The following is an 18,537-nucleotide window of genomic DNA, read 5'->3' as shown; positions in this document are numbered from 1 at the left end:
TACAAAAGTGTTAAAAAAGAGCAACACTAAAAAAGGACAAACAAACCCAGACTGTATGAACCACTAAATGAAAGATTCACAAGGTGTTATCGCTTGAAATACAGCCAGCACCGCAGTTGTCTGCTGTTAAATGGAGTTAACGAGAGGAACGCACTATTTATTTCTTTTTACAGAGTTATAGAGAGAAATACAGAGAAAACTAGTGCCAAGAAATAAATATTAATGTTACCAAATACCAATTTTAGGTACAGTCAGGTGAAAATAATGAGTGCATCCTCTTTGGACCCTTAAGTTCAACATATCAGGAAATAATATCTTACCTTACCAGGTCTTAAAATAAGGTAAATAAAAACCTGAGATAAACCTATTACACCCTTATGTTTGATCATTGTTTATTCAACTAAAACAAAGCCAAAAATTCAGAAGCAGTAAGTGATAAACTTAGTATATCTTTGAAGGTAATTAAATGTTTTCAACATCATCAGGGACGCGAGGCCTGTGTGATGGAAATTTTTGTCATTGTCACCAGTTTGCGGGGGTCCGTCTGCAGCCAACTGTGTGAAACCCAAACATCTGTAGCCCCACACACACAGAGCATACAGCTACACATGCACCTGGTTCAACCTCCATCTAGAAAAACAACATGGCAGACTCAGAGGGTGAGAAGCAGAGGAGCAAGGAGGACACTTGTTTTGAGGAGAAACATTGCAGCAGAGCTGTTATTACTCACACTTCTATAGCATATTAAAGACTCATTACATGGCCATACACGTTGATGAAGACAATGATCTCAAACACTGCAGCAAATCTACATCGGAATGGATAAAACATTGCAATGGTCCAGTCAAAGTCCAGAAAGTCCTCGACTTGACTGAAATGCTGTGGCGGGAACCTTTGAGAGCTGTACATAAACAAGCGACGTGAACGTGGTTGAACTGAAGCAACGTTGTAAAGAAGAGTCGACCAAACTTCCTCCACAACCATGTGAGAGACTGATAACGTCATAAAGAGAATTATTATTTCAAATTATTGCTGGTAAAATTGATTCTACAAGCTATCTAATGGGTGTGCTTTGTTTTTCAAACACTTTCTCTGCATTTTGTTTTCATTTCTGTTGAATAAATAATGACATAGTGTAATATGTCATGTGTTGTATTTACCTGCTACTAACCAAATTATCTTTTTTCATTATGTCCTACATAAAACCATAGAACTGAAGGAGGCTGTGCTTCCTTTTTCACACCACTATTATATTACTGTATAAAACAACCCTAAAACTGACGTCAACTAAATAAAACAAAGAAATGTTTGGCTTTTAAGTAAAATCTTATCTAAGGGCTTTTGTAGAACAATTTCAGTACCTGGCTTTTTATATAATTATTAATATACTGTGATGTAGATCCTGGAAGTCACAAAAACAGTACATCTGTTCGGGTTTCCTCCTAAGACATCATGTGCCCTGAATACTGGTACACAGTGCGTGCTCCAGAGTCACAACATGAACATGCATCACTGTGACACTTCAACACAAGATAAGATGGCTGAATCCCATGGCAGCATAACACTCACTGGCAACACAGCCGGGTCACAATCAAACATCCAGTCATTTTTATTTTTTTATTTCCAGTCTTCTGATATTGTTCCAACTTGTGGTTCATGAGCATCTGCTGAACGCCACACACACAAGATGCAGGTCGGCTACGTAGAAACGTGTGTCGTGCTGCCGTTTGACTTTGTTGATCAGTAACAGTTACCAGTTGGACTAGCAGCTTAAAAACACAAATTTTCTATCTGCAGGTTAGAACTCGTTATTAGTTGTATGCCGTTGTTTTCAGCTCCACGAGCATAAAGTGGCACCTTGTAGCCACACGCTTAGTTTTTATATGTTGGATTTGTGTGTGTGTGTGTGTGTGTGTGTGTGCGCGTGTGTGCGCGCGTGTGTGTATATATGGGGAGTGGTTGGTCACTGTGCATACAGGTCCCAATACTTTATTAGCTGTGACTAGTGAGTGAAGGGGCAGTTTGCGTCATCAGTTTTAAAGCCTGTACGTCGAGGTAAAATATGACTAAACACAGAGTACAATTTACAACCGTTAATCTGACAGTTATCTTAATATTAATACTTAAACGTCATAAAAGTCTCCCCAAACAATCTCAGGTTTCCGGAACATGCACGGTTTTATGTACGTGCGTTTAGGTGGACGATGGAAAAAGACGGTCTGTTTCACGGGATGAGACACAGAGCGGGCACTTACAGTTAGAAGGAGAACAAAAATGTCTATCAGTTGGAGAAACTCTGAGGAATAACTTATGCACTCGCACTCACAAAGACAACACTGTTTGTACCACAGGAACCTATTCCTGGCTCCATCACTTTACTTAACTGCCACCTTTGGTAAGGAATGAGATTCTCCTCATTTGAGGCATACGAGTGAGAGATGACTGAAATATGGAGGAACATTAACATGTCTCGTAAGTCTGCTCTTGCTCCTGTAAACACTGGCATCGCTAGGGGAAGACCACACCTTTAACAGAACAAATGGCACGCACACTGTCCTTAAAAGGTGACTTAGAAATCACAACACAGATTTCCGTCTGCACACGTTCAAACACGCACGCTTCCAGCAGGAGGAAGCTGTTGGACCAACAGCCTCAATGTGAGCGTGTCTGTGTGTTTACTTTTGAATATGAGGCGAATAGTAGCTGCCATTGAGACGACCAGAATCGTCCTGCCAGGCCTGGCAACTGTGAAACTGCTTAGCTTTAGCATAGCTTTACTCCGATGCCCGGTTACACCCTAACGATCATGTGTGAGCATGAGTGAGGTTGCTTTACATAAGATGTGGCTGCACATATGAAAGATTTAATGTCTTTCTGGGGAACAAAAGCTTTTCCTAAATATAAAAGAGCACATGAATTCTAAAACAAACACAGCTCGATTGGCAGACTCTGACTTTCTGTGGAAGTTGGGATGGATTCTGAAAATCCCTGCATGGCACTCAGGAATCAATATTCACCCTCATTGACAGGGAGGAATTCAGATAATGTTTTGTTGCCCACAATAGATCCACACAGGAGATGTGACACAGAGGTTCAGCCAGTGATAAATGACTGTTTTACTTGGCTTGTTGCCAGAAACACAGCACTGTGACGGAAACAGAGTTTCCAAACAAGACCGAGACACAAACGCATCTGATCGACTACCTCGGTCTAAACACCTGTAATCTCACAGCTGCTGGATGATATGCTAAATTAAGCGAATGTCTAAAGCAGGGGTCCCCAACCTTTTCAGCACCAAGGACCGGTTTGGTTCTGCAATTTGTTCCTGCGGCCCGGTCGGTCAGTCGGGGGGGGGGGGGGGGGGGGGGGGGGTTACTTTTTTGTACTTTACGTTCAACAGACACTGAGGGTGGGGGGTATTTCTATATGCATTATGCATTCACTTCTTTTACATTACATTTAGCAGACGCTTTTACAAATTAGGATAATTAGGATATGATGACAGACAGACAGTCATCATTGAAAAAAATAAACGTGCACAATCGGCCTCCTATAATGCAATCTATGCAGTTTCCAAGTATAGAATCTAGCGAGTGAAATGAAAGAATTCCTGATTTCCATGTAATTTTATTTATTTTTTTTCATCCCCCCCAATCTCACGGCCCGGTTGGGGACCCCTGGTCTAAAGAATAAAGAGGACTGACTCAGCTCACCTCTCCGTCGTCTTAAAATGGTCTTTCTCACTTTCTTTAACACACACACACACACACACACACACACACACAAGAAGAGCATTTAAGGTGAACTGTACACATCATCTGAGTCACAGAGCCAAGAAAAAGAAGCTCTTTCTGTCTTTGCTTCCATTAGTCTCAGTTTCTGCACTTCTGACTCTTTGGACTTCTCTTTCTCTACATCTCCCGCTCTGGTTGAAAACACATCTGGCTTTGAGAGGAAGAGAAAACAGCCCGGAGCCCACTAAAAACCTTGCTAGTCTTTCCCTCCTTCTGTCTCACCTTACCTTTACACAGCCTTCCACTACCTGCTGCGCGTATGTCTACCGGGAGCCCCACACTTACTATTTTGTCTCCATTCATCTCCCATCCCTTTGTTTTCCCTCTCCTAAGGTCTGAGGCGATGGAATCCCCCTTTTCTCTCCGTGCACTTTGCTGCAGGTAATAGTCCCAACTTCTGTCCATCTCTCCCTGCCTTTTGTCACTGATAGTGAGCGGAACAACACCAGCATGCAGCGAGTTAGAGTCTCACTTCTCTTTTTTTCTCTCAGTTTCATCCTTTATTTTAGAGTTTGCCTTCTGTAAATAAGACACACCAAAGCTGGGGTAGACCCAGAAGTTGAGCGGCAGAGTTCTTATTATAAACAATATATGTAACAATAAAGTTAGATTTCCTTTATTTCTTTTCTATTAAAAACTTTTCCTCACAGATTTTTTAAACATTTGCATCCAACAGCAAGTAAGTTTCTCTCCTTTCAAAGACTCAGGAAAAAAAGGATGACAAGTTGACTATTTTCTCCATGAATATCACATGTTAAGCGTTTACGTGTATGTGTGTTACTCACTGTATTGAAGTTCCAGACCCGCTTGAAGGAGAGCCTCTTCCTCAAGCTCATCCTGCTCTCCTCTCAAAGAGGAGGAAACCCACTGACTGCTGAATCTACATATCTGAACCACACAAACACTCACATGTGCGCTGACGCAGTCCTTCTTCAGGAGCTATCTAAAGCAGGAAATTCATGCAGGCAGTTGACATGGATGGAGCCATGCCTAAACACCCCCCCCCCCCCCCCGTCCCACCTCAGGATTAGCTTGACCTATGAGATAAAGTTTATCTTACCGGTGATTTACCATTTCTCTCTTACTACACTCTATAGCTCTCGTTGTTGCACACTCTCTTCCACACACTGAGCCGACAGACTGACAAGGAAGTTCCATTCTCACGCAGGCACACACACCGACACACTCACACACAGCTCCGTTTCCATAGTGACACGCCCCCATCGGGCAGCAGTTACCACGAAGGGGAGGGAACAAAGGTCAGTCTGCCAATCATGCTGCAGCACAGCCTTACCTCTCTACCCTTCTCCTATTCCTCCCTGTTCAAATCACAGTTGGATGGGTTGAGGTATGGTCATGTTCAGCTATGTGTTGCACGCTTTTTTTGGTCATGTAATGAGGAAATGAAACGTCTTCCTTGTGCTGTCTGTGAAAAGCATCGAGATGAAGCGACAAGAGGGGAGATAAATGGAAATGAATTCAGGTTTGTTAAAAAGGTCAACAGGAGCAAACAAAGGCACTTCACAGGACACAGCAGCACACTTCAACACACACACAAAGGCCACGATTGAATTTACACTTATGGCTTCAAGTCTACACCTACCTCCCCCTAATTTCCTGTTTTGGCAACAAAAAAAAATATATATATATATAATAGTAATAAAAACACCTTCTCTTTTACTTCCTCACCATGTCTCGAAAGGCTGCGATGACTCAACCATACACTCACGCTACGCTTCCACTAAACGACAGTGGCTGTTGAACCTGGTTTGAGTCCAGCGGATTGTAGCTGGCTTAAAGCAATCCTCTGTGCTAGAAGCATGTGTGTGTTTGTGTAGCATCAGTTACAAATATAATACATCATAAACTAACTGAAACATCAGTCATTTGGAGTGTCAGCATGAGACTGGAACTATACACTGTAAAAGTGCAAGAAAATGTATGTAGCCTTATTTTATACCTCTAACCACCTGATTATGAGTGCTTCCACTCATCTTTACTGTCTGAACTGGACTTTGTAAATAAGCAGCACATAAAATAGGGGCTCTGATGGAGTATGGGGCTGCGTGGTGCCTCCCGAAATGAAGGTTTCTGGTGTGAAGTGTGTGAAGTGTCTGCTGGGGCCTTTCTGTGTGCAGTTTTGCATGATCTTGTGGTTATTCCAAATTGACTGTAGGTGGGAGAGTGAGAATGATGGCTGCTTGTCTCTGAGTTAGCCTGGCAACCTGTCAAGGATGTAACCCGCCTTTAGCACAATAACAACAGGGATAGACTCCAGCTCTTCTGCCACCGTTTACAGGATCAAACGGATAGGGATAAGGGAAGATGGACCCAGTATGATGTGGAACCACATCACCAAACAGCTAAAGAGGTAAATAAATGAATAAATAAAATAAGTTCTTTTAAAGACCATTGGCACGAAATGAGGCACTTTCTCTGCCTTCTTTTCAGCTCCGTATGAGACTGGAGCACTCCAAATGCTGCGGCATATTGTTGCTAAAGTTAATGTTAACCTCCACGTCCCAGTATCATAGCAACATCAGGGATGGCTCCAACACTCAGCTCCCCATTATCACCATACACACACTTATACACACACTCAGTGGGGTTACATGGCACTGAAAAGAATCGGCTAAATTTCGTAATTTTGGCTAAATTATAATAAGATTGAGTTATTAAGTGCATTAATCTGACAAGAAATTGGACCGGATCGGATTACTCGCGATGGGATTAAGACCCCGAGATAACTCGGTTGAAAGTAAAATTAAACGTGTTTGCAGATGGGTGAAGCACGTGGTGAATTAGACTTTGCGTTCTGCGCATGCTCGAGATTTTTTCCCGCACTCATAAACCGGAAGTCGGAAGAGACGATATTACAATTGTTGTCGCCATCAGAAACAAACAAACAACGCGATGGAGAATGTGCCGTTGCGCATCGCGTTTGTGCAATAAGCAGCTCGTCACAAACGAAATGGAGAGGGAAGTAGCTTCATCTTGCTCTTCATTCGCCATTTTCTCGAATGCCTGAGTTGGATTCGATTCATTCACCGCCATATATCCAAGGATAATTACCCTTGCTCAACTCATTCTTATTGTAATTTAGCCAATTATCCGATCCTTTCAGTGCCATGTGACCCCACTGAGGCTGATTGGCGCTGCCAATGCACTAATTAGCGCAGCTCCTCGTGTTAGAGAGGCCGCCCAGTGGAACCTGATCACTTAAACTTATACAATCAAAAGCAATAAAAAAAAAAAAAAACATTGTTTAGCTCCTGAGTATGCAATTTCAGGTCATCTCTGACAGGCCATGAAAAAAATATGCGTGACACAAGACGTCTGTCAACACAGGAGAAGAGGTGAGGCACGGCGCCGCACGGGATAACAGGGATATGACTAAGTTTAAGTTGGCTAATACCACATCCTGATGAGCAGAGAACGTAGAGGAATTCCTCTGCTTGAATCAGGTCATGTAGCCAAGCTGGTCTTCCTGTTGCACGTGTCTATGTATCAAATCATAGCCTTTTCTAAGTCAAATCAACACATAATCAGCGCATACTCTTACACAGTGTATTGAGGTGAAAAGTTAATAATGGCGTAATGTACATTTTTGGGTATTTGATGTAAATAACTGCAACACTGCTTTAAATTAAATATACATCCACATCCGAGCCAGACAAAAATCTTTGAACATACAACAGCTTTTTGTCCCAGTTTGGAATATGTCAACATGCTAAAATTGTAGTTATTTGTTGTCAATAATGTCTTTTTTTTTTTTTTTAAACAAAAAGTACAGTGCTGTATTGAAAGAGTGAATGTCCTTCATTACACCGAAACAAAAACCTCAAAACGTGATCGTGATGAACAGAATATTGAGAAAATTTCAAACCTATTATTCATGCAGGGCAAATGTCTTAAATGAGAGAACATGGCAGCATTTACAGCAACAGGAGAGAAATCAGCAGGTGGTTTTCCTTTAAGCAGTTAAGTGACAACCATATGAAAATGCAGCATTTATGGGGGGGTAGCCGGTCTCCTCTGTCTCTCATTTATCTGCCCGCCACACAGTGAAACTGAACATTGCCCTCTGCTGTTGTCATTTAGACACTGGATGGAGTAAAGCAGGAGAACAGCTGATGGAGTTTTAATGTTTCAGGAGAGCTGCTATTCGGCACCGCTGATCAGTCAGTGATTATTTAGTTTTTCACTCTGATCAAAGATCTATAATAATGACTTTGAGTTTTCTAAAGAAGAATTGGACTTTTTGTGCATTTTAGCTCACATAATATCTACTAAAAAACACAACCAATATCCTCTTTCTGACAGATCTCATTGGTTGTGATAAATAATAAACGTTCTTTATCATTTTTCATTCATCTTTTGTCACCTGCACTTTAAGGTGTGTCACAACAAAACACAATTATTAGTAATTAATTGCTTTACGGGCTGCACAGTGGTGTGGTGGTTAGCATCAGCGCCTCACTTCCTGACCTTTGTTTTCCTCCGGGTCCAACCGATCAAAAACACGAATGTTAGGATAATTGGTGATTCTAAATTGACCGTAGGAGTGAGTGTAAGTGTGCATGGATGGGGTGAGGCCCCTCTGTGACCCTGAATTGGATTAAGCGAGATTAGAAAATGGACAAATGAATGAATAATTGTTTTACTAAAAGCAAAAATACAACCTTATATCCAAAAACAAAAGCAGGAGAGCATATTTTAAAACCAATATTGTCTTCAATCTGCATCAGATCGATCCATCACCCAAAAAAAATGCATTTTTAAAAAATCGTGTGAATAAACTGAATCATCTTAAGTCGTATTCTTAAGAATCCACAAAGAGTCAGCAAACTGTGGTTCTCCGTTCAGGCCACTGACTCTTACATACATACTATATCGGCATTTGGGAACATCAAAAACCCAACCAACATGTTGGAAAAAAACAAGTGAGGCAAATACTTATGGGCTCTCAAAATCTAGGTGTTTATAATAACTGTAACTTTACTGCGTGTGCTTCAGAATCCAACAAGCCACTTCAACAAATCCCAAACATGTTTGAGACCCACTGCAAATACTGTGTTTGGAAACTGCTGCCAGTATAAACATAGAAAGAACAATGAACAGCTCAGTTTGGTGTTACACTGTTAGGCAACGTGTTGATGAAGATTCTCAGACATCCAGGTCAGGGTAATCATAAGAACTTGAATAAGCCCAACTGGACTTCTTCTTGGAACTTGAAGACGTTTCGCCTCTCATCCGAAAGGCTCTCGGAACTGAAGATGCTTTTCAGATGAGAGGTGAAACGTCTTCAAGATCCAAGAAGAAGTCCAGTTGGCCTTACTCAAGCTCTAATGACTGTTAGACAAATTTTTAAAAAAGGGAACTCCTCCATCTATGCTTTCTTCATTCATCATCGGGAGCACATCAGCAGGAATCCGATCTGAATCACATCTAAATGTGGTTTAAATAGAGGCTGTGCGTCTCCTAAAAACAATCCAGATACGGTAGATATATAAGATTAAACCAGAAACACATTTGGGCTGGCGATCGAAACATCGCATTACATACGGCTCTGCTGAAAAAAAGACTGATGTAAATTAGGATCAATTATTCATTAAACCCATAAACATCTGTGTGGTGTATATGGAACGAGGATGCAGCACCTTCTGTGAGCTTTTCGATGCTTACTGCTCTCACAGCTGTTTCCACTTAAAGGGGAACTCCGGGGCATTTGAAGCACGTTTCCATTGCTAGAGGTTGGCAAATACTGATAGTAGGACACAGAGAGGTGCAAATCTGCGCTCCCTGTGTGGAGATCGCGCCGTTCGCACAGCGTGTCATGCGAGGCTAATACGTGGTGGCTAAGGGGCAACTGCTAACCCTTCCACGTAAAATAACAATTTGCACACAGCAGAAACGTGTCACTACTTTATAACCCATCCGACAATAAAGTCACAAGCCTTACCATCAAAACCAAATGCATGGTTCTCACATTACTGGCATGGGGACGTTACAAAACAACTTTATAAACAGCATGTAACTCACCGGCTGGTTGTAGGCTCGCGCATGTGAAAGCCCAAAAGAGTCGATGGACGATACTCCCATATACAAAACAATTATTTTCTCTAGAAAAACTGCGTTCAAGTATTTAAAACATTACAACAATACATGCCCAGTAATATTGTTGTAATGTTTTAAATACTTGAACACAGTTTTTCTAGAGAAAATAATTGTTTTGTATATGGGATTATCGTCCATCGACTCTTTTGGGCTTTCACATGCGCGAGCGTACAACTATCCGGTGAGTTACATGCTGTTTATAAAGTTGTTTTGTAATGTCCCCATGCCAGTAATGTGAGAACCATGCATATGGTTTTGATGGTAAGGCTTGTGACTTTATTGTCGGATGGTTTATAAAGTGGTGTGACGTTTCTGCTGTGTGCAAGTTGTTGTTTTACGTGGAAGGGTTAGCAGTTGCCCCTTAGCCACCACGTATTAGCCTTGCATGACACGCTGTGCGAACAGCGCGATCTCCACACAGGGAGCGCAGATTTGCACCTCTCTGTGTCCTACTATCAGTATTTGACAACCTCTAGCAATGGAAACGCGCTTCAAATGCCCCGGAGTTCCCCTTTAAGTTTCTGAAGTAACCCATCTAATGAGGATGTCCCCTGTCAGAGCACCACTTGGAAGTGTTTTGGCATAAATTAGTTTAACTTAAAAAGTACAGTATCTGCGTAGTGAACTACAAATGACTCATCTCAAGAAAAAGCAAATGCAAATATAAAAACAAATACAAAATGTATAATGAGAAGTGGGTTTTTTGGTCAACGATTGTCGCTTCTAGAAATCGCAGCTAAAATGACAACATGACAGCATCTAATTAAATTAGAAAAAAAGAAAACCTAAATTCTTGGCTTGGCAAAAATAAAGGAAATGCTGTGCAGGGCTGGGTGATATCAGTGAATGTTGAACTATTATAGCTGCAATCTATACTATTAGTGATTTGTCTTGCATTTCCCTGAAAACTCTGTTCTGTGGCATGTGTTTTTATATTTGGTATTCAAATAAACGTGACTCACATGATGCTGCCTCTCTAAATTGTAAGGCACAGTGGTTGCTGGCTAAGTGGCAGATGCATCGTCACAAATACATCAAAATGATCAAAGATGGCAAATCTTTAAAGTCCTGATGACTCATGCCATACAGGAAAACAGCACTAAGAAAAAAACAGAGGCCACAAGTAGAGCTTCATCAAAAGACAGAGACATTTAGAATATTTGCCTCAAAACTGTAGTGTTTTCTGTCACTTTGGCCACATTTTAAGACAATCCAAGTCAAGGAAAACAGTTCAACAACTGACTTATCACATGACACATTCGGATTGTCCTAATGTGGTAAATTGTACTATCTGGCATTCATAAAAAAAGAAGCACTTGTGTTTATTTGAAAATGCAGCTATGTCTAATGTGACTTCTAGCCTCATGAGGTGTTTCATGTACAGGAGCAGTGTTGATCCTGTCTCATCATCTGATTTTCCTTCCCTAACACACTCTGCTCCTGGGGGAAATCACGAGGAACAACGCACAACGCATCTTCTCAGTGTGAGAATACACAAACAGACGCACACATACAGGGGAAGAAATGTGTGTGCTGGTTCTTATCTTTAGGCATCTGAATTAGTTCTTATTCACATTTTTAGGATATGAATGATTTTTTTATGCCTGTGTGCCTGTGTGTGTGTGTGTGTGTGTGTGTGTGTGTGTGTGTGTGTGTGTGTGTGTGTGTGTGTGTGTGTGTGTGTGTGTTGAAAGGGCTGACAGGCGGCCCTTTTCTCACAAGTGTGTTTAGTGAAATAATGTCCTGGGCTACTTTACACCACAATGTCAACACTCCTTGCTCAAAACTTCACATGACCAGACACGCACTAAACATTCACATACAAACATGGACCTACTGAATAAATACATACAGTAGCATGGATTTAGTATAATAGATGATTCCTTAGTGTTCTACATTGAAACATCATATTTGTTCCAAAACAAATTAGCTTTACAGATGAACTCATCAAATGGACTGAAACAATGAATCAACAGGTGTCCGTTTGAATATAAAGAGCCCAAAAAGCATAATGATTGGCTTGAACGGGTCACCTGATCTGTCATTCCACTGGCAGGCCTCACAACCAAAGTTTCAGTGCATTCATTCAATTACCAAACCAAAATTAACATGTACTGAATGAGTGGCACGAACAAAGAGCACCTTAAATAGCACCTCAACAGTAGATAAAAGAGAGGAGTTTACAGGAGTTTTGGTCAATCACCACCAGCATCACCACCAGAAATACATAAGGTTTCAAATCCAAACTGCATCTGTTTGTGTTTTCAAAATTAACCCGCAGGAAGTGCTCTGGTCTGAAGTGCTTAAGATTGTGTAACAGCCTGGACGCTCTATCTACAGAGGCAAGAGTCATCATAGAGATAAAATGTAGGCTGCATCAAACACGCACGGATGCATACAACACATGCAAAAAAAAAAAATTACCCCGACAAACGCAGGCAGCTGGTTTACTCACTGGATCAGCGGTCTTTTCAGAATTCACACTCAAAGTTTGCTGCTCCATGAAGACAAGTAATCCTCAGCACTGCATGAGAGAGCTCCCCTCAGCGCACATTGTCATCAGCTGTTGAACGTGTGTGTTTGTGTGTATGTGTGAGTGTGGAGAGACCAACTGGCAAAGCTTGCTGGCTTTCATACGTCCAAACCGCTACAGAATGTCGTTGTCGCTCGATTCCCCGTCCCTCTGTTTCTCTCTCTCATCCCCCTCCTCCTCCTCTTCCTCCTCTTCCCTCTCTATCGTCTCCCTTGCCCTGCCTCCCAGCTCTCCCCCTCCCTTGTCTATGCCGTTGCACCCACACTGGTGTAATTTCTATTCCTCCCACACTGCCGTGGGCTGAGAGACGCACACGTACCCACTCTCGAGACGAACGCGTAGGCATGGTTGCGGGGGGAGACCCCTTGCCATTAAGGAACACAGCCAAACATAGAATTAGCACGGAGTTGAATGTGTTACCCTCAGTGCCCTTCTGTCATCTGATTAGTATGCCCCAATGCATGTCTGAAGAATAAACTGACATTCATTATCACAGGGGCAGCTAAATAAGCAAACCAGGGAGAAAGATTGATTTCTTCTGAAAGACGGTGAAGGACTCATCAAGCTGACAGTTAGGACTTTCTGTAGCAATGGTTTAGTTTTAGAGAAGCAGCTGCATTCCTCAACATGCCTTGACACATTGTGGAGGTACTCACCCCGACACCCTCTCCTACATGCACACCGCCTCCTGCCTGTCCTCAACTTGGCCCAGGGGTGAAGATAGCACCACTCATGACACAGAGCACTGATAAATAGCCTTCAGACAACAGGCATTCGGTGGCAACCGACAGGAACACAATGGAATTGTGTCAAAAAAAGGGCATTCTAGGTTTTATTTTCCCACAACAATGACACTATAAGTGGGAGCTCTGGACAACAACTAATTCTCCTTCAGTGTTTTAAACGTAATTTGCTGCGAGGGAAACCTCCGACCCTGCGTCACCGATGTTAGACATAAAAAGATCAGTTTTGTAAGAGCAACAGAGACATACTGTACGTGTCCACTGAAAAAGTTAAAAACATTGCTTTAAGGTGATGTGACTTCAGCACACCAAGGAAAGTCTCAGGCACATGTTTTAGGTTTAGAGCCATGATGTCCGTTGTCCTGTCTAGTTAAACTTTGCAGCCATTCCCTAGAAACAGGCAGCTTTTTTCACTGAGAGGCCAACATTTGGGCTCTAAGTCAATTAGCTTCTGGAAATGTCAGACAGACACAGATGTGCAAAAACAAGCATGCACACACACACACGGGTCACATTTCTTTTATTATGTTTATAGATGAGGTCGTAAGTACCTGTGTGGCTTGGATGTCTAAAATAATTCAGTGACCACAAGGGGGGCTGATGTTGTGTAAGCAAAAAACACAATTTAACTCAAAAGACGATCGCTTTCTGCCGCTACTACCATGAGACGCTCAGTATTTACTTCTCTTTGCTGGAGGTAAGAAGTGTATTTCAGCATATGTGAATCTTTTTTTTCAGGATAACTGAATGTTATAGTACATAGAGATCATATTAAAACTGCATCTTTCAATATTTAGCGATTACTCTGTCAAGTATTTCTTTAAATAAAACTATGAACTGCTGCTCATAAAAACATTAAATGGTAATAAAGTGGTCGAAAATCTACAACACAATGTCATAAAGCCCCCGAGACCGTACTCTATTTCCTTGTTTTGTTCACAGAGCAGAGCTACTCCCAAACACAAAAAAATACTCAATATAATCATCGTACAATCTAACAAACTGCTGATTGTTCTCCTGTTGTCCACCATCTTTTCAATGATAAACTACATACTACTAAAGACTTTACAACCCCGTCCAGCAGTGTGGGTAACAGATGGCGGCTAAAAAAAAACAAGTAGAAGTTGAAGATTAAATCAAACGTAAGTCAATATTCACAGAAATTCAAACAGTGTATTCTTATCAGCACAAGAGATTAACTTTCCTGACAATATGCCTTCAAACCTGTTGCAATTTCACAGAGAATAAAAGGGCCTCCTGGATGCCTGAGTTAAAACACCTCCACTGGAAAAAAACTTCACACTTCCAAAGCTGATTACCTTTCACATTAAATAGTCCTAAAACTTTGTTTTGTGCCACAGACATGTTGTCGGGTTGGTCTGTATATTGCCAACACTTGAGCTCCACTGGAGAGAAATTTCATCATCTTCAACCCATCATTACATTGCAGCTTGTTGTGGAAAAAGCAGCAAGCAGCCTTACAATCAGACTACTGTGTGAATTGTTTGGTTATATATCTGAGCATTTGACCTCTGCATGATTACTTGTGACTATTTTCCAGTCGTACTTTTGTAGATAACCCACACACGAGGGACCAATTCAACACAAGTCTGATAGCAACCTTAAAGCACCACATGAGAGCAGTTTGTATGTGCATCAGTGATGTTAATTTAGTTAGCTGCATGCAAAGGCACATATTTTCCTGCTGAGGGTCTCTTAAACAGCTCTTTGGTTTTAAAAAGAATATACTTACAAACAAAGTTCTGTGTATCATTCATCTGTGTCCCATTCTGTGAATGCATGTGCAGCACTGGGCTATGATACTGGAAAGAAAGTTGATCAAACGGTGGAATACAGCCCGTGATCCAGACACACAACTGGAGGAGGCGCAGATGTGTACAGCCCAGCTTCCTTCCCCTTACTGCTGTCATAAGATATTGTCTGGTTGGTTGTGAGTGCTGAGTTGTGTTTTGCGAGTGTCTAATGGCTAAACTTTACAATCGCGACCATCACGAGATAAGCAGCGACCCTAAAGCTCTGGCTGACGTATACATACAGCTCTATGTACACACATGTGCTCAAGCCCAAATTTCAACTACAGCATGACATCTGAAAAGCTGCAGTAGAAGCTTAAATAGCACAGCTAACAAGATGGCTGAGAGCTGAAGGCTGCAAAATGTGTAGGAGCGTGCATGTTCATTGCACGTGTGTATCTGTCCCGCGTGTACGTGTATGTGTGTCTATTTGCTGTATGTGCTTTTGTGTCAAAGCCTCACTAATGAGGTGAATGTCAGCTTGTTGCTCATCAGAGCTCATTAGAAGTGCAGGCTAACACTTAGAACCCAATTACCCCCCACCACCATCACCACACAAACACACACACACACACACACACACACACACACACACACACACACACACACACACCCACCCCTCTCTCCTCCCCCCGTGTCACAACACAAAGCATCCTCTGTTTGTGCACATTACTGCATGTGCAGCAAGAGAAAAAGGCCTAACGACCGGAAGAAAATGGTAGAATAGAGGCGGTGGGAGGAGAAAAAAAAGAAGACAGAAACCCTGCCATGGGATGCTCTGGCAATGGGACACCAACCCCTGTGAAACTCACACAATGGTGGAGAACTCAACTGTGCAGAAATTCCACGCTGCTTACACTCAGACTGTGACTCATTTTTATTTAAACTCAAAGTAAAGCAGATTCAGGGAGTTTAAATGAAAAACATGAAATGCACATTAAAAACTGCACTGTATCACATTTCTGAGTTAGAGCTTTTAAACAGCTTTTTATCCTTTTTCTGTTCAGGATTTTAAAACCCCAACTCCTTGATGCAATGAGCAAGTATTTAAGGCAAGCAAGAGTCACCTCTACATCTAATTTTATAAATTGGTTTTCTAAAGTGCATTAGCCTCGAGCTAGCCAAGCATGCCATTCAGCCTTACATCGGAAAATGACCTGCCTTCATCGTGGAAATAGGCTATATCTTCTCTGGACGCCAGAATTTGCAAAACAATCTAAGCTGCTAATTTAAACTGCAGATGAATAGTAATATGACAAAGAACTAAACTAATGTTGTAAAGAGCGAAGCTCATATGTGAAAAAGCAGGTGTTGGAGGGAATGCAACCAGCTCAGAGAATAAGATTTAAACTTGATGGATTTTGAAGCTAAACATTTCACAAAACAGTGTTTACAGGATTGTACCAGAGTTACCCACTGTGGATTAATTTTGCAAAGAGCCAACACTGCAGCATTGAGGGCTACGCACCTATCAGCAGGCTGATTTTATGCAGAACCACGGTGATGGAGGTGAGGACCACCCCCGATACCTGTCTCCTTTTTAGAGATAGTTTTACATCATTTTAACAGAGACAACTGGGACTCCTTGCATCCTCACTTCATCCTAAGACCACGGCTGTGTCGTGGGCAGTACATGCACTAAATGTGTGTGTGTGAGTTGCACAGTTTAAAAAGGTTGGGAAATCAGCCCATAGCTGAAATGCGACCGAAATATCTAACACCTGCAGTGTGTGTCTGTAGTTTCAGATCCTAGGACTTAAAAATCCAATTAAATTAAATCTTAAACAAGCTCAATAAATTCAGTCAAAATCTAATTTTTAAAAGTAAAAACTAACTAAAGCTGTCAGATAAAGGAGTGCAATACTTTTTTTTGAAAAACAGTAGATTAGAAGAAGGTACATTAAAGCTCAAGCATCTCAGTTTTGTAGTTTAATGTTGTACGTAATTCTAAGTAAGTTACTTTGTTATTTATACTAACAAGTCTGTCAGTTTGTTTGTAAAGAACTCACCAGAAATTTTCATCAAGGGCTTATTATTGACAATTTTATCCTGATGAAGCATAACCCCAGGACACCTTTCACTAATGAGTTTACAGTTTTATGCTTCACAGACTTTAACAGAATGACAGAACCACTAATGCTCAGTGTCCCAAGACTGAAAGGGCTTCAGGGTATCGTCTTACCGATAACAGTAACAAAAAGAAAATAAGTATAGTTTTGATTAAAGCCAAACAGCAACTGAATGCATGGATAGGAAAACTAATCTGGGGCAGCTATTAATGTTCAGAATGATTTTCACTTTAAGAAATGTAATTAATTCACATTTAAGATTCCTCCCATTAAAATGAAACACACCCATTTTAACTTTACTTATAAACCGTTTTAAGCCCTTTATCTGTAAACCCAATGCTTCCTGTTGCTCCTCTTGCTGTCAAATACAGAAAGAATGCTAAAAATGTATAGGCAAAATTATCACTACAGAAGTAACAGAGTGGGACCTGCTTATCTGCTCCCAGGGTGCCTCAGTCACAGTTAAACAGCGGAAACATTTAGCTTTCCTCTGATTTCTATCTCAGAACCAAAACTACTGCTATGGATTGTGCTTGAGACAGAAGGACTCTCCTTTGGTCTAAGCCAGCCCACAAAACATGAAACACACATACAGACAACAGCACGCAGTATTACATACGTACGGAACTATTTTTCTATTTGTTAATCACACACATTGAGAGTGAAAAGCAGCTCACAAAAAGTCAATACTGGAAACCAAAAGTAGTGTGTATAATTCCCATAGTTGGAATCAATACTCCTACGAGCAAACATACTGTATATTCCCATCTGAGTACTAGAATAGTCACCCCAGAGTACAACCAAAGTACAACTAAATAGGCAAAACTCATGGCTCTCAAATGACTTTTTAGCTCTTGCAGCTAAAGGAGCTAAATGATCATTCCTATAAATATGTACCCATACTGCACCTGGTAAGTGGAAACTATCCAGGTGTGTCTAATTTATAATCTAGTGCCAACATCAAGGTCAAGTAATTCCCTACTCTTAAAGGTATGGAGTCATTCAAATGAATCCAAACCCATCTGGAGGATGCCACTGTCCAGGACTTTGTGTATGTTGCCACGGTGATGTGAGTGGTGAGCTTGACGTGTCGTGAGGATGTATGCTGTGCATGAGCTGCTATTATTAGAGACAGATGCCGTGCTTGTGGCTCAAATGTGACAATAACACAGTGGTCAGAGAGAGCCTGAGAATAACAAGGACACTCAACACACAGTATGTTCCTCACCTCCAAGTCGTCCAGGGAGCGGGCCATGCTGAGGCGCTTGGAGCGTCCAAAAGAACGTCTCGCTGAGGAGCGCTGGGGGAGAGGAGGGAATCCCATCGTCAAACCGCGGAACCGACCGCCCTGAGGCCAAACAAAGACAATGTGTACAGTTCAAATGCTATGTTACCAATCAGTGCGCGTGGGAAAGCGCGATGATATGAATACTTCGTCCATCATTTTATGTTTTTTTCACGTGAAGC

The 18,537-nt window shown here is 41.5% G+C and overlaps 1 protein-coding gene across 4 annotated transcripts in view; it reads right to left on the bottom strand.

Moving 5' to 3' along the window:
* Positions 1 to 18,537, bottom strand: part of rgs12b (regulator of G protein signaling 12b) — a 48,981-nt gene that overhangs the window by 21,767 nt on the left and 8,677 nt on the right. For all 4 annotated transcript variants that reach the window (XM_075463755.1, XM_075463752.1, XM_075463754.1 and 1 more), the window contains exon 5: positions 18,299 to 18,418. In XM_075463755.1, coding sequence (XP_075319870.1) covers positions 18,299 to 18,418 — 120 coding nt within the window. The remainder of the gene's footprint in view (positions 1 to 18,298; positions 18,419 to 18,537) is intronic.

The sequence above is a fragment of the Odontesthes bonariensis genome, chromosome 4 (genome assembly GCF_027942865.1).
Source record: "Odontesthes bonariensis isolate fOdoBon6 chromosome 4, fOdoBon6.hap1, whole genome shotgun sequence".
Taxonomy (NCBI): domain Eukaryota; kingdom Metazoa; phylum Chordata; class Actinopteri; order Atheriniformes; family Atherinopsidae; genus Odontesthes; species Odontesthes bonariensis.
This window is presented reverse-complemented; position numbering and strand designations above follow the sequence as displayed.